Source organism: Limulus polyphemus, unplaced genomic scaffold (assembly GCF_000517525.1).
Source record: "Limulus polyphemus unplaced genomic scaffold, Limulus_polyphemus-2.1.2 Scaffold5353, whole genome shotgun sequence".
NCBI lineage: Eukaryota > Metazoa > Arthropoda > Merostomata > Xiphosura > Limulidae > Limulus > Limulus polyphemus.
The window spans coordinates 5,251-22,212 of NW_013670963.1; the positions used below are offsets into that span (position 1 = coordinate 5,251).

Sequence of the window (16,962 nt, forward strand, 5' to 3'; positions counted from 1 at the left end):
TTTCCACTGACCTTTATTTTTGTGGTTTTTCACCTTTTGCTCTTACCATGTCTATGGTATGACTTATTGCAGGTCTCACTCTCTGGATGGCACTGGCCCTCCAAGTTGATCCATGTTCCTTTGTTTTTCATTGACGACAAGTAAAAGGGGCTATCCCTGTTTTGGAAACTCTAAATCCCCATTCTGAACACATCATCATCCGTGTGTATGAATATTTTGCTTCAGAAAGATTTATTACGTGCTTTTCCCAAAAGTAATCAGTTCAAGTGCAACAGACTACCTACACATTATGCCAAACATTGAAAAATGTAGTTCCATTTCAATACAACTTGATATATCAGCAGTGTTTGACACAGAACTTGTTGACTTGCATATTAAAAAATCATTTTAATATAACATACTTAACCATGTATTTGGTCTGTCTAGCCAAAAAAAAACTAGTCTCAAGATTTTTTTTTTTCACTATAAACAGAATACAAAAGTGTGCATTATATTGCATGTGTGTATATAACAAGTTTTTCAATGAATGTATCATTATATTCTGGACCATCAGTTTAACATCAAAATTTAAGTTAAGACTAACATTGATGTTTATATTATTATTATTATTCTAGTTATTGTTAGATTGATTACATTTGTTATCGTGTTTGTGAATATTGCAGAGGTATATATTCCAAACACAGCTAGTGTCTGAAAGATATGTAAATATTTTTGAGATTTTGAAAACTTGGGAAGGACTTTGAGTCACGAAAAAAAGGAGAAAAGTTGGGAGAGAAGGAAGAATGAAAAAAAAGGAGAAATATATATAAAAACTAGGGAAAAAATTTATACTGTGTGTCTGGTTTTTTTTGCAAAATTCGTACTGTTGTCAGTCAGACAGTGTAAAAACTAGAGAATGACTTTTTAAATACTTTCCCCTGGATTATTTTAATCATTTGAATTTATCAGTTTTACAATAATAAACTGCTGAACTTTGGCTATAAAAACAATTTGTACTTTAAACTTTACAAGCTCTATATTAAACGTTCAACAGAAACTTCAGTCGTTTTCAAGTTCCAACACGTACACTATATTTCCTAAAACTAATCGGGAACCTTCCTGCCGGAAGTTGTTTTTGTGAGATAAGATTTCTAAGAAATATATTTAAGATTGGTAATAATCTATTCGTGATATATTTTATTATTTTAATTTTTTTTTTTTTCTAGATTCTTGGATTTGAAGTGGACACCATCAATTCTGTGCAGCTATCAAACCATACAGGTCATATACTTCTTGTTAAAAATTTTGTAAAGTTGCTTGTAAGATTGAGAGCTTAAGCAGTTCCTATATGGTTAAAACATTTTTTATTTGTTCACAGATTTACTGCTTAAACACATGACCTTTTTATTCATTCTGCATTACATTATAAACAGCTAATGTAGTTAGTTCAGTACGTGTAGTACTAAACCAATGACAATTAAAGAAGTCATTAAACATCCTACTGAAAGGATTACTCATTTGTTTAGAAAAAAACAAACAAGTTATTTGTGTTTGAGTTTTGTTTTTACATTTATTACTAATCTATAAACTAAGCAGGATCAAGATTCCCTAAAACATGAACTTGTTGTTTTTGGAATGACATTTTTGTGTCATTATTACTATTATATTTCTATTATTAATATGATCTTTAAAAAAATAAGATTCTTACCTAAACATTTACACTAACTTAATTTTTAGCTATTCATAAAATTTCCCTTTTTTTTTTTACAAAACTCAAACACAAGATATCAAATAGTTAACCCAATTTAATTTTTTCTGAAATTTTGGGAAAGCCCCTATTTACAATATTATAACACCCAAGGCCAAAAAAACTGAAATCTTGATTGCTTTCATTTGAAACTGTTAATAACAATTTGTCTATTTCTGATTAAAGTCGTTCTTTATAAGCACCTCTTTGTTTTTATGCATAAATAGAACTAAAATAACTGACTCTTATGTTTATAGGATACAAGTACTGGAAAGGTCAGATATTAGATGCAGAAGAGTTGGGTGAAATTTTTGATGGCTTGAAACTCAATCATCTGCAGCGTTATACACATTTACTGACAGGTATATCGAACTAGAGATTGTTTTCTTGATATTAAGAATCTCTATTTAACCATAGGTTGTTAGGATCATTTCTCCCCAAATTTAAACATCTGTATTTTAGTTTGTGGTAGATATTTTACTGTTGTGAATTAATTTGTTTCATCAGCTATTACTCTCATTAGCAGTCGTATTGTTTATAAGTAGATGTTCATGTTTTTGGTTTCAGTAAAAACTTTGCATTTATTATAACAGTTACTTCAATGAAGTTATATGTTAATCTCAAGCTTCCTAATTAATCACGAGAAATCTATAAATTAAGTAATTTTCACATTTGACCCTGACGTATCACACCACTTATTTCATCACACCACTTATTTTATCACACCATTTATTTTATCACACCACCTATTTCATCACACCATTTATTTCATCACACCATTTATTTCATCACACCACTTATTTTATCACACCATTTATTTCATCACACCACTTATTTTATCACACCACTTATTTTATCACACCATTTATTTCATCACACCACTTATTTCATCACACCACTTATTTTATCACACCATTTATTTCATCACACCACTTATTTTATCACACCATTTATTTCATCACACCACTTATTTTATTACACCATTTATTTTATCACACCATTTATTTCATTGCACCACTTATTTTATTACACCATTTATTTCATTGCACCACTTATTTTATCGCACCATTTATTTTATTACGCGGATACTTATATGATACTCTGTTTTATTTTGTTTTTTCCGCAGAAACCAAGCTTTATATCCCAAAGAATGTCCACTTCAAAAAAAATATGCTATAGTTAAAAAGAAATTAAGAACTACTATTTTTTACCCGTGTCATAAGTTTATCACTGATTGTTGTTTCTTATTAAGCACAAAGCTACACAAAAGGCTATCTGTACTCTGCCCACCACTGGTATCGAAACTCGGTTTCTAGCAGTAGAAGTCCGCAGGCATGCTGCTGTGCCACTGGGGGGGGATTATCATGTGAATATAGAAAAAATTGAGTGGCTTTAGACTTTGTATATTGGGGACGAAATCAAAAAACCAGGCTAAATAATACTAAGTCGAAAGCTGAATTTTAATTTTTCTTTCTTTGGCTATACTTTAAAAGATGCGATTGACAACAAAATTAGATATATGTAAATAAAATATGAAAATTATACTTTTACACCTGCCTTTGTTTTATATACATGGTCCAGTTCTACTCGTGCAGGAGTGTCACTGATTCATTCACATCAAAGAAATCCACTGGTCAAGAAGACCTGGAGGGTCACCATGTGTCAACTCTGTGTACATATAGTTACAGCTGAGTCCTGAAGTTAATTTATGAAATATTTAAATAGACAGGACAGTGCCAGTTTGGTATAGACTATGTAGGATAAATAGTGGACATACCTAAGTGTTTAAAAACTATAAAACAACATTAATCTAACCTAGTAAGTCTTTCAGCTGATTCAAATATGGGAAATACAGTGAACAACACTTACATATTTGAATAACAGTTCATACGGTTTTGTGCTTGTGGAAATGCTAGTTAAGGTCTTCCTTACTCAAAGTTTGATTACAGAAATACTTATTGAACACAAACTTCCTTTAATAATTTCTCTTCATTATATAACAACTTGTAAGTTTAACTAATGTCCAAGAACTGCTAAACTGTGCTGTCTTGAAACAGAAAAAAAAAATACTGTATTCTTTAACTTCAGATTCTGTTTGAACTTTGCTAATGTTGTGACCTGAGGGAAAAACAAGCTGCAGGGAAGGTGATGTGTCACTGTTACTAGAAAAACCAGCAAGGTCAAAGTGACAAACTTTTATGTTTAGAAAATGTTACCTCATTTTCATGTGCAACACTTTAATTTTGGATAGGAGATAATCGAAAAGATTAATGATGTGTGTTTTTAACCGTGTGATGTATGTGTGTCTGAACTTTTGTCGCTATAATTGTCGCCGAACTGTCGGATAGGATTAAAATAAACACGCTTCCGAAACACCTTGGAAAAACTTTGTTTACAATCTTTTCAAATACAACTTATACAAATCTTTTTTTTTTTTTACTGGAACTAACAAGACAGATGTATGTAGGGGGTAGTAGAACTTGAAAGATTACTGTCATGTATACAACAACTTACTTGTGAGGAGGTGTTTGTAAAAGTGTTCTACCCAAACATATTGACAAGTGGCTCAAGTTTACGTACAGAAAAAAAAACCTAAAGGGTGAGGGGGGTCAAGGATACTGCAGTGACACGTCATTGACCAGTGGAGCTTGTCACAAGGTGGTGGTGAACATTTAAAATGTTATCACATTTGTAGATATAGTTTTAACTCAGTCTTGGAAGATTAAATAAAAAATTGGTTCAGAACATTATGAAGAATATACCATAATAAATATTAGCAACTTTCACTCACTCTATAAAGAAGCTAGTTAATGAGTGGCAACTTAAAAAGTCCAGGAGCGTAAAGAGCTTTCTGTGGGAGCCCTCTTTAAGCCTAAACATAATATATTTTAATTCTCTATATTTTGATCTAGTATGGTAACATTTGTGCTTTAAGTTAACTGTTTAATTTTTTTTTCTCTCTCTTTCTGATACAAAAGACTTTTGTATGCTGTTAAAGAGAAAAATATTACTATAACTAATTTATGGTTTACAGTCATGTAGGGTAATATGACCTTTTTTACACACTGCTAGTTCAGTCCATGCAACTAAATGCCTTACTTGTCTCTCTAACATCAGTGTAGACTTGAAAAATTTAGCTATTTTGGTATAGAGATGTTTGGCTTAAGACTGTAATTTTTTATTTGTGGTTTAGGTTATGTTGGATGTGTATCTTTCCTGGGAAAAGTATTAGAAGTTGTGAAGGAGTTAAAGGAAAAAAATCCCGACCTAATGTATGGTAAGATGTAGTCTTTGTTTGTTGCCACTGTTCAACATTCTGTGCATGGATGGCTAATGGACTAAACCTGTGCACGTTTGATTAATAATATTTCTGTTTTGAGAAACAAGTGTATATGTATATTGATTACCGGGTATCAATATCCACATATCCAATGTCACTTGATATCTAGAGCTAGATAAAATAATTGGTGATATTAAGAAATTGTGAAGGCTTTAGATTTTTTTTTGTTTATCCAGAATGAACATGAAACAACATTATGATATCCACTACCGTCACTTGTGTTTAAAATTTTTTGCTTCAGGCAGAAGACTTTGAAAACGTCGTCCTCTACACTTGTGTTTCTACAACAGGCAGTTGTCGTACATTCAACTAAGTTTCATCTTGAATACTGTGCCTAAACAATCAATCAAAGAAAGACTAGACATATTTAGAAATTAAAACTGTTTCTTAATTTTTGCAGTGCATAAAAGACATTTTAATACTAGAAATAGATGCCCTTATAACACCAAATTGTTGTTTTTATTTAATTGGACACTCAACGTTTTCTTCACGAGTGTTCCACTAAAACACAAACCTTAACTAACAGTACAGAGCTTCAAATGGTTCAAATAATAAATTTTAAATCTATAGCATGCATTTGTACAGTGTGTGATTCACGTAGTAAGTAGTATAACTTATTGTTGAAAGAATTGTATTGCTTAGGTTGCTGCTAAGGTCATAAGACTACAAGTGTTTTTTTTACATTTTAAGACTTGCAAGGCTACTAAGTGTTAATTTGATCTTAAAACTATCAAATGTTGTTTAAGTCATAAGACTATTAAGTGTGGTTTAGATCTTAAGACTAGCAAGGGCTGTGTAGATTTTAAGGCTGTTTGTGTTGTTTTGATCTTAAGCCTAGTATATATTGTTTACATTCTAACACTTACAAGTGATGTTTAGATCTTAACATTAAAAAGTGCTATTTAAATCTTAAGACTAGCTTGTGTTTTGAAGATTTTAAGACTAGCACGTGATGTTTAACTCCAAAGAATCATTTGTTTGGATCCAAAGACTTAAGAGTGTCGTATAGATTCTACGATCAGTAATTATTTAGGTTTAGGTTCTTTTTAAAATTCATGAAAGACGAACATTGTTGTCTGACTTCTTGTTATTTTGTAAAACCCAATTTATATATATCAATTACTTTTTTTTTTTTCCAGTTTGTGATCCTGTTATGGGAGATAATGGAAAAATGGTAAGTTTTCCAGTTTGTGATCCTGTTATGGGAGATAATGGAAAAATGGTAAGTTTTCCAGTTTGTGATCCTGTTATGGGAGATAATGGAAAAATGGTAAGTTTTCCAGTTTTTACAAGAAAATAATTGAGAAATTTATATATTTCATTTACATCAAAATTTGTTCGAGTAACTTTAATGGTTTTCTTTTTTTCTTTGTTACCGAACTTTAACGTTTAGTGACTGAGAGTATATGTGATACATGTCTACTCTTCTCCTTTTTTTTCCAGTATGTTCCAGAAGACTTGCTACCAGTGTATAGGGACCAACTTACTCCACTCGCTGATATAGTCACACCCAACCAATTTGAGGCTGAGTAAGTCATCGTAATAAAATTATCGGTTAAACGTAATCTTAAAAATCAGATTATTTGTTTTCAGTGTTTTAGCACTTCAGATGTCGCTAGTATTGAGTCCTTGAATAATGTTTCATGCAATATACATGAAATTGTTTCAGAAAGTTACAAAATTCTAAAGTTGAGAAATTAATTGAAAACGTAGCAAAGCACAGTGTGTGGCCCTGTGGTTGGCATGTTAGACTGTGAATCCACAGCATATTCATTCATTTCCTGTTACACTTTGAGTGATGGTTAAAGCTCACTATTCAGTCAGACGGGGGGTAGCCTAAAAGTTGGCCGTGGGTGCTGCTGACTAGATGCCTTCCTTCTAGTCCATTGGTTTAACTGACTTTCTAACTATGTTTATAAACAGGTTAAAAATACTTGAGTTTTGGTGGTTGAGCCAAACATCAAATAAAGTAGCTGAGGCTAAATTTTTCAAAATCTGGCAACTGAACAAACTAGTCTCGTAAAGAATCTTGGTTTGGTTTGTGTTGAATTTCACACAAAGCTATCTTACATTACTTATTGTATTGTTTTAAATTTAAACACAGACAAGATGGTGTGCTGCGTAGCATATAATAGCCACAAATGGTCGGAAGGTTTGTTCGCGCTAAGGTACACAAAGGCTATCTGTGCTAGCCGTCCCTAATTTAGCAGCAAAAGACTAGAGGGAAGGCAGCTAGTCATCACCACCCACCGCCAACTCTTTTACCAATGAATAGTAGGATTGACCGTCACATTATAATGCCTCCACAGCTGAAAGAGTGAGCATGTTTGGTGGGATTGGGATTTGAACCCACAGCCCTCAGATTGCGAGTCTAGCACCCTAACCCCCTGGAATTGGGATTCGAACCCGCAGCCCTCAGATTGCGAGTCTAGCACCCTAACCCTTGCCACCGGATCTAAGGATATTTGTAAATCAGATTCTTCTTTTTATATTGTTAACATAAAAGTGTGAATTTTAAACTAAATTCTGATGCCAAGCTTATTGACATGCATTGATAATGAAGTTTTTAAATTAAATTGAATGTAACTTTGTAGAAGGTTGTGACGTGTGCACTTTGACCCCAACCCGTATCCATAGAGTTAAATCACTAAGTAAGTTCTATCATTTACTTACGGGTTGGGCTATTAAGATATGCTATTATTGTACCAAATATCGAATCAGTTGATATCACATCACTCAGTACAGATGCACGTCTTAACAATATGATTCTAAAAAATATGTATAAAAAGATTGTCTATAGACAACAGAATTTGTAACAATATTGTAGAAATATTTTAACACTATCTTAACTTCTTAATTAAACCAAAGTAACCTTTTTATTTATCAGTAATTGATTTTAAACAGTAGAATTATTAGAATTCTTGTAAAAGTAATAGTCTTCTAAATAACCACTGTAATAATAAAAAAAATGTACCTGCTTTACGTGAAACAGCACTGTTTGAGCTTCTGCAGTGTCTAGGTCTGGTTATGTTGACCATTTCTGTACTTTCTGTAGGCTTTTGACTGGAATTAAGATCAAGACTAGGAGTGACGTTGTACGAGCCATGGAAGTTCTACACATGAGAGGAATTCCCACCGTCGTTATTTCCAGCACAGAGTTAGGATCAGACAACGTCCTTGTAGCATTAGGAAGTTCGAACAAAAGTAAGTTATAAGAACATTCTTTAGTGGGTTTTTTGTCTCTATAAACATCTTTAAAAATAAACTTGTTTCAACAAAAAAAAAGCCCCCCAGTGACACAGCTGTATGTCTGCGGACTTACAACGCTAGAAACCGGGTTTCGATACCCGTGGTGGGCAGAGCACAGATAGCCCTTGTGTAGCTTTGTGCATAATTAAAAACAAACAAAACAAAATATTTTTATCTGAAATCTATTTATTTCAAAGTGAACAAATTTGCACATGATTACGTATATATTTTACAGAGGTGAAATTGAAAGGAGAATCTGTGACGTTGAGGCCTAATCTTTTCTTTGATTGGCCGTACACACTACTGTGGACTACAGTTTTGCTTATTGAAGGTCTCTTATAACAGTAATTTGTGTACAATGTTAATGGGGTTTTTAAGTCCTTTTAAATCACCAATAAAACAACCTAAAATAATTAAATAATGTTTAAGCTCGTGCCTAAATCATTATTTCACATTATATATTGGAACAGATTTTTACTGATTACCTATATTTGTTACATGGTAAAGTGACATTGTATAAATCAGTTTAAAAATGGTCTAATACTAGTTAAGCTTTTCTGTTAACAAATGTACAACAAATATTATTTACATTATCCTACCAAAAGTCATGGGACACACCTCTGATTGCAGAAAAATGGGTGTGATGACGAAATATGCAAATAGTTTGGCCTATAAGTGTGATCAGTGGTTTACTCAGGTCATTCCAAACTTGTACGTTGAACAATGAGTACACAGAAAGAGCTAATAGAGTTTCAGAATAGTTGGATGTCATTTGGGGAAAATGTCTGTACGTGCTATTGCACAACAATTAAACATTCCCAGGTCAACAATCGGCTGAAGAAATGAAAGTCCACAGGTGACAATGAACCGAAGAAAAGACCATGTAGACATAAAAATACTGACTGACAGGATCTGACACGCCTTGAGAAGGCTGGTCACCTCATCTCGCCATCAGACCCCTAGAGAATCTGTGTTTGGAGATGCGAGCAGCCACAGGCAGTCCTATGAGTGTTTCCATGACACATCAAGAGCTGCATGCCTTGATAACCAAACCAAATGCACACCGTCGATTGGCATGGGGCAAGACACACTGAATCTGGACCGTGGATCAATGGAAATCGGTCCTGTGGAGCAATTAGTCATGTTACGCACTCTTCCAGTCCGAAGGACATGTTTGAGTATCGAGGATGTCTGGAGAACGCTCATTACTCGAGTATGTTATCCCAACTGAAGTTTGGAGGTGGCAGTATCATGGTTTAGGGGTGCTTCTTGTGGTATGGACTAGGTCCACTGTTCGCAATGCCTGGATCCATGAATGCTGAGTCCTACATTGTGGCAATTTTATCATATCGGCCCTCACACCCATGACTTTTGGTAGGATAGTGTATAACCAAAAGATTATAACAGCTGTTTAAAGTTTGATGTACGTTCCTAGTTTCATATTTCTACATTGTTATTTTTTGAATATTGAGAGACTTCTGGGAAACCATGAATAAAACGAAAGTATCTCCTCGTGATAATTTGTTCATCTTTACCATCTTAGCTTTTGGGCCATTTTTTTGTCTTTTGTAATGATCTGCAGAGTGTCTTACTTCAAATATTATTATTATTAATATTAACTTATGATCAGAGCAAACTACTTAGAGTGAAACTAAAACTCAACCTGGTATTTGTAATAAATATAGTTAATTAAATATACTTTTCTTTCTGACGTTCTGATTTATAAATATTATAATGTTTGACCTTTTAATGGAAGTAATGGGTCTAGCTAAACATACTCAAATGTTATGTTTGACCTTTTAATGGAAGTAATGGGTCTAGATAAACATACTTCAAATGTTATGTTTGACCTTTTAATGGAAGTAATGGGTCTAGATAAACATACTTCAAATGTTATGTTTGGCCTTTTAATGGAAGTAATGGGTCTAGATAAACATACTTCAAATGTTATGTTTGACCTTTTAATGGAAGTAAAGGGTCTAGATAAACATACTTCAAATGTTATGTTTGACCTTTTAATGGAAGTAAAGGGTCTAGATAAACATACTTCAAATGTTATGTTTGACCTTTTAATGGAAGTAATGGGTCTAGATAAACATACTTCAAATGTTATGTTTGACCTTTTCATGATCGTAACGATTCTGATTGTTTACTGTATGGACAAGTCTGTATAACAGTAGTATCCTATCTAAGGAAATATCATACTTTCAGGGTCGACATTTTCTTGTATGAATTATGTTTTACAGACGGTCTTGATGTACTTTAAGAGCTTTTATAGATTATACTTATTTGAGTGTATCTGTAACTATTCTGGGATATGAGTGAAAAATATCTTGTAATATCATATTTGAAAAGCTGACATTAAAGATTGTATTAACAAAGAAGTCGACCTTGTCTGATTACATATTTAATTTTTTCTTTTTCAGTGACTAATTAAATTTCTTATTATATTCAACCAGTTTAATTTTTCTTATCATAGGGTTGGTTTACCAAAACATGTTGTTTTTTTTCAGATGGGAAAAAAATTCAGGTTCAGCTTGAGATTCCTCAACTTCCGGCAGTGTTTACTGGAACCGGAGATTTATTTACTGCTCTTCTTCTTGCTTGGATGACGAGGACTCAGCATGATCTGAAGGTACAAACTATGGATTTCGATATTTGTGTGTGAAAATTATTGGGGAAGATGAGTCAAACATTTAATTGCAACTAAAGTGAAGTTATAAATCAATTTAACAAAAACTGAATTAATTCCCAAGAAAAATATAATTTATAGAGCATAGACTGGAACCAAATGAAGGAATGTTGTTGGAGCTCACATTCTTTAGCTAGCTGTTGCCAAGTGAAATATTATTGTTTGAGCACGCTCACTTACTTCAGTTGTAACAGACTGTTGCCTAGTGAGGGATTATTGTTTGAGTGTGCTCACTAAGTAAGAGAGTGTGCTCAAACAATAATCCCTCACTAGGCAACAGTCTGTTACAACTGAAGTAAGTGAGTGAGCACGCTCAAACAATAATCCCTCACTAGGCAACAGTCTGTTACAACTGAAGTAAGAGAGTGTGCTCAAACAATAATCCCTCACTAGGCAACAGTCTGTTACAACTGAAGTAAGTGAGTGAGCACGCTCAAACAATAATACCTCACTAGGCAACAGTCTGTTACAACTGAAGTAAGTAAGCATGATCAAACAATAATCCCTCACTAGGCAACAGTCTGTTACAACTGAAGTAAGTGAGCATGATCAAACAATAATCCCTCACTAGGCAACAGTCTGTTACAACTGAAGTAAGTGAGCATGATCAAACAATAATCCCTCACTAGGCAACAGTCTGTTACAACTGAAGTAAGTGAAGTAAGTGAACATGCTCAAACAATAATCCCTCACTAGGCAACAGTCTGTTACAACTGAAGTAAGTGAACGTGCTCAAACAATAATCCCTCACTAGGCAACAGTCTGTTATAACTGATGTAAGTGAGCACGCTCAAACAATAATCCCTCACTAGGCAACAGTCTGTTACAACTGATGTAAGTGAGCATGCTCAAACAATAATCCTCACTAGGCAACAGTCTGTTACAACTGATGTAAGTGAGCACGCTCAAACAATAATCCCTCACTAGGCAACAGTCTGTTACAACTGTAATCCCTCACTAGGCAACAGTCTGTTACAACTGTTGTTATATAGTGGTTCTCCATGAATTAACATGTCCACCTTTTGAACTTTCTGGATCATGTTCCCTATATCATCTTTCACTTACAATATATATATTGTTATTGGCTAGAGGGCATTGATGTTCAGATGTGTTTGTCCTTCATGTTCACAGGACACTGTACCATTCCAACTACGTTCTTTTGTATCCAGATGGGTCCTTTATACTTAAAAGTGCAGTAGCTAGCGAAGAAGATAAGGCTTTCTCTCCTATTCATCTTCCCTGTTCGGGTTCTCCACTGTTATGTGGTGTTCACTGAAGTATTGCATGTCACCAGTTATTTATCCATTAGGATCCTTTGATATCATTCAACTTATCTCCTGTCACTTTGACAAGCTGTTTCGAATAGCTTACTCTGTTCACTGAAGTATTGCATGTCACCGGTTATTTATCCATTAGGATCCTTTGATATCATGCAACTTATCTCCTGTCACTTTGACGAGCTGTTTCGGATAGCTTACTCTGGTCTTTCATTGTAGGAGCAGAGACTTCTGAGGGTCTCATCTCCTCAAGTTTGACATATATCGATGTCCCTGGCAGCTCGGTTGCGTCACCTGCTGGAGAGAATTGTACATGTTGGTATGAGGACCATACCTAATACCTTTATATCGCACTATTTACAGGACTTAGCAATCTTCTTCTTGGATGGGTATTGGCTACCCTCATGACTATTCTACTTGCCTTGGCTCCGTTATCACAGAGGTGAGTAACTTCATTCCTTTTCAGGAACCTTCTCGTCAGTCTCATTTGGATCCCACTCAGTGACAAGTGTTGTCTGGTCAGGTATGCTTTTCCAAATCTTCACTAGTTACCAGTAGACCAATAACTAAATTCCTGGTACCAACGAGCTCTATTGAGATAGAGGGTTCCATAAGACTGCCTTGGTTGGTGAACAGTTATTCTATATCAGATATAATATACAATACTGGACCAACACTCATAGACTATCATGAAGGGACCTTGCCCATCCCTGCTATCCCCTGAATTGAACAAATTGGGGTTGGTGTGCTTTTCAAATAGGGAATGTGGTTGCACTGTCTTTAGAGCATCATTCCTCAGGACTTCCCACTGCTAGTCACACCTCTCCCCACCCCCTCTTCTTGTGGAGCAGAGGAGTCCTTTCCATTCAGAGTTTTCAGTTGTTGGAGTGGTGGACAAAAGTCTGTTCTTCCTGAGTGATGTTTGTACTCTTTATTCTACTCGAGGAGAAGAGAACGAAGCTGGATACCCTTCCATCCTTAACCCTGGATGTTTTTCCTAGATGTTGGATGGGGAATTGGTCCAGCCTAGGTGGGAGCCTCTTTGTACTTCTGGTTCAGAGACGACACTTCACTATCCAGTTGTGATCGTGGCCCTTCTTTTTGGTCATTCTCTTACTTTCCATGATCATGGAAGAGGGTCCTCAACTCCTTGTAATTCTGGGAACAAGGGTGTTGCCTCTTAGATGGAGAGTTAGGATTTAGGTTCATAATCCCAGGTTGGATGATCTCTGTTTCTTCAGGTTGAGTGAGGTTTGAATTGACTCCGTAATTGCGAGTTCGGTTTGTTGAATTCTGAGCTTCTTCAGGTTGGGGGACGACTTGTCCAGTTAGGTGTTGCATGCCTTCCGTTTGCAATTCCTGTGGCTCGTATGCAACATTCTGTAACTTTTAGGTTGAGTACCTGGGCTTTGGGTATGTTTAAGTATAATGTTTAAATTCCACTATTTGGCACGACAGTAGTAGCCCAAAAGTAGTATTTGATGCTGCTGATTAGCTACCTTCCTTCTAGTCTAGCTTGTGAGAATATCCAAAAACAAACTTATCATGACTTTTCCAATTGTCTGAAAAGTTCTCTTTTAGTTAAATTACTTGGATTGAGCAAAGTCTGTAGAAATCCAAAAACAAACAAACTTACTACGATTTTTCCAGCTATTCAAAAAACTTCTCTGTCAGCTAAATTATTTGGATTGAGCCAGATTTTAAAGCTAGTTTGCCATTTGGTTATATATATATTAGTTAAATAATGGACGAAGAATGAAATATTTTCCTGCTAGGTGGCCTGTGAGAAGACAGTTAACACTCTACAAGACGTGCTGAAGAAAACATACGCACATGCTAAAGGTTAGTTTTTTTATATTATTGGCCTTAAACAGTTTCATAAGTGTATTTTAAAAAACATGGATTTCTTATGATTTAAAACCCCTTCCTATTAATTTCAAAAGTGATAAAAACATCTAGACACTAAAGTAAGACAGTTTATGAAGAAACTCTGAAGTAGATGTTTAATTTTCTGTGCTTTTTAAGCTCGAGACGTACATTTTTATTGATGCTCGGAAGAGAGAGAGACTTAATTTATATGTATGATATTTTTAATCCTTTTTACTCGCCACAATGAACCTATATTTATAGAATACACGTTCCACCACCTATAAGACCTGTATAGTTCTCTTCTTTCGATTTGCTCTTATCCAGGGTTACAGATGAGGGGGTGGAATTTCCTGAAATTCGTATAATGATATATATAGTGATAAGTGGTAAATCACATGATATATATATTTTTTAGTATTTCAAACGTAGTCTCCTGGAAAGTCCTGTGTACTGTAGTAGTGAAAGAGTAAGTCTCTTTTATGTAAGAATAGGCAGAAGTAGTATTGCAACAAACTATAAACCTAGCTTATAATAATTACTAGCTCTAAGTAGAATGTCCCCCAATGGGACAGCAATAAGTCAACAGATACAGACTTACAACGATAAAATCTGGAGTTTGATTCCCAGATATAGTAGATAGCCCAGTGTGGCTTTGCTCTAAAAAAAAAATAAACAAACAAAGCAGAATTTCTTAACCTGCTTCAGCCTAAAAACAAAACGTAGCATTTGTGCTTGTAGAGGAAAGTGCGATATCTTTCTTTGCACAAAAAGAATCTTTTGAGAAACATCTCATTTGTATTCTAACATAATTAGGTTTATTTAAATGAGATATAATGATAAGTGGGTATTTTTATATTGAAAAAATATATAGCCTTTTCAAAACTGTTAGTTGTTTTTTATATTCTGTTATGCTATGTTTACTTGATTTAGAAAAGATTATTAATTTATAAAAAAATTGTTCTTTCTCTCGAACACGTTATATCTATTTCCACGTTCGTATAAAAAAACAACAACTGCTAACCTGAGCTCTCATATAACCCTTGATACTTACAAAAGATTTTATCTTTGTTCAAAATAAATATATTTTAAATACAAACAGTTATATTGCAAGACTCAATATTTTGTGGAAATTTAGTGTGTGAAGTTTTTGACAATTCAAACTAAGTAACTTTTGTGGATGTAATGATTTGTGCATTTTAAGTAAAAACACAGACACGTGGTTTGTTACTTAATGTTGATTCTATTAACTGAAATGTTACTGTAACTAGAATGTTTTATGAGTTAAAAAAAATGTTTTGAATGTCTGGAATATGCAGCTGTACCGATTTAATTTTTTGAAATAATTGCATTAGACATCAGAGAGTTATTAAAATTAAGTAATTATTATTTTACACTCATGTTGATTTATTTTTGTAATTATTTGAATTTCAGAAATGTGTGGAAGTGAAGACAAATTTAATTCAGAATTGTTGGAGCTAAAGTTAATCCAGAGTAGAGAATTTATTGAAAATCCCACGACTCACATTGAAGCATGCATTGTTTAAGTCGTTATTAGATTATTAGGAATTGTAGGGGCGGAAATGACCAAAATATCATATTGTTTGCTGTTGTTATTTTTAATTGTTATGTTTGTGTGTGAAAATCAGTGTATCTTAATATTAGAATGAGATATAATTTAAGATTGTTGACTTTTTTGAAAGTGAAATAATAATAATAAAGAAATGGAACCAACAGAGGACAATAATATATGTGAACACGCAATGACAAGTTACATGAACTGTACTTTTAATACACTGACTTTTTAAAGGAAAAAAAAATATCATGTACGAGATAATTGTGATTCGTTAGGCTGTAGATTATAACAAGAAAAATTATATTAAACTTTCTTTGTTTAAGTACTTACTCGGTTTACTTGTTTTCCCGTGACAAAAGCGCAAAACCACTTGACAGTTTCTAATTGTATATCATGACATTTTTTGTAATTTATGAAGTCCAGAATTTAATTTCTTTATATTAGTTCTTAGGGGGTTAGATTTTAAACTTAGGAGTCACAGACTAACACTGTATTATAACCTCTTTCTCATATCGCATGATGTAGTTATAATCTACGACAAGGCTCGAATTTCAGTTTTAAGGTTGATCAGCAAACCTAGTGGTCTTTTTTTTTTTTCAATTTGATTGGCAGTTTGTTTAGTTGCCTGGCAATGATTAAATATAATCTTTAAAAAACTGATAATTCCATCATTTTTGCATCTAGTTTTGGTTTTCTCTTCTCACTGCATCATGTGGAGTATACACTCAGAAAAAAATGAACTTTTTAAATTTATTTGTACTAAGAACCACAGACTTTCAGTTTCAGCTTGTACAATAAAGACAGATTTGTATTCAGATTCGCAATGTCTTCTTTTATTCAATTTCGTCATTTAAATTGGCCTCGTTTTTACGTGTACCATCATCCATTTGCATCTGATCGAGCTTTCTAATTCTCAACCATGCTAATTTTTATCAACACTGGTTATTTTGTTCGTATATGAAAATCCACATTAAACACGTGCGTTTGAAATGGTCAACAGTAACAAAAATCATTACATCCTCAGTAACGACAGGAAACTGAACTGGTGCTGCATTACTATATGCTCCCAAAGTTTCACTGTGATAAAAATTTGTCCTGAACGGATGATAAATGTTAAATCCCTAGAATTTCTTGAGCAGGATTCCCCCAACTGACACCACACATGGGTCTTTCTGTTTGTGGTAAAAGAAAGAGAGTATGATAGATTCATAATAACCAGAAAGGATAGAAAAATCC

The 16,962-nt window shown here is 33.9% G+C and overlaps 1 protein-coding gene across 1 annotated transcript; it reads left to right on the forward strand.

The window, feature by feature from the left end:
• Positions 1-1,205: 1,205 nt before the first annotated feature.
• LOC106472462 (pyridoxal kinase-like) lies at positions 1,206-16,541 on the forward strand (the record flags this gene model as incomplete). Its single annotated transcript, XM_013933114.2, has 9 exons — positions 1,206-1,260; positions 1,984-2,088; positions 4,920-5,003; positions 6,206-6,240; positions 6,510-6,595; positions 8,122-8,270; positions 10,829-10,950; positions 14,060-14,126; positions 15,585-16,541. Coding segments are annotated over 9 exons (816 nt in total), but the record flags the coding sequence as incomplete, so codon positions are not given.
• Positions 16,542-16,962: the final 421 nt, after the last annotated feature.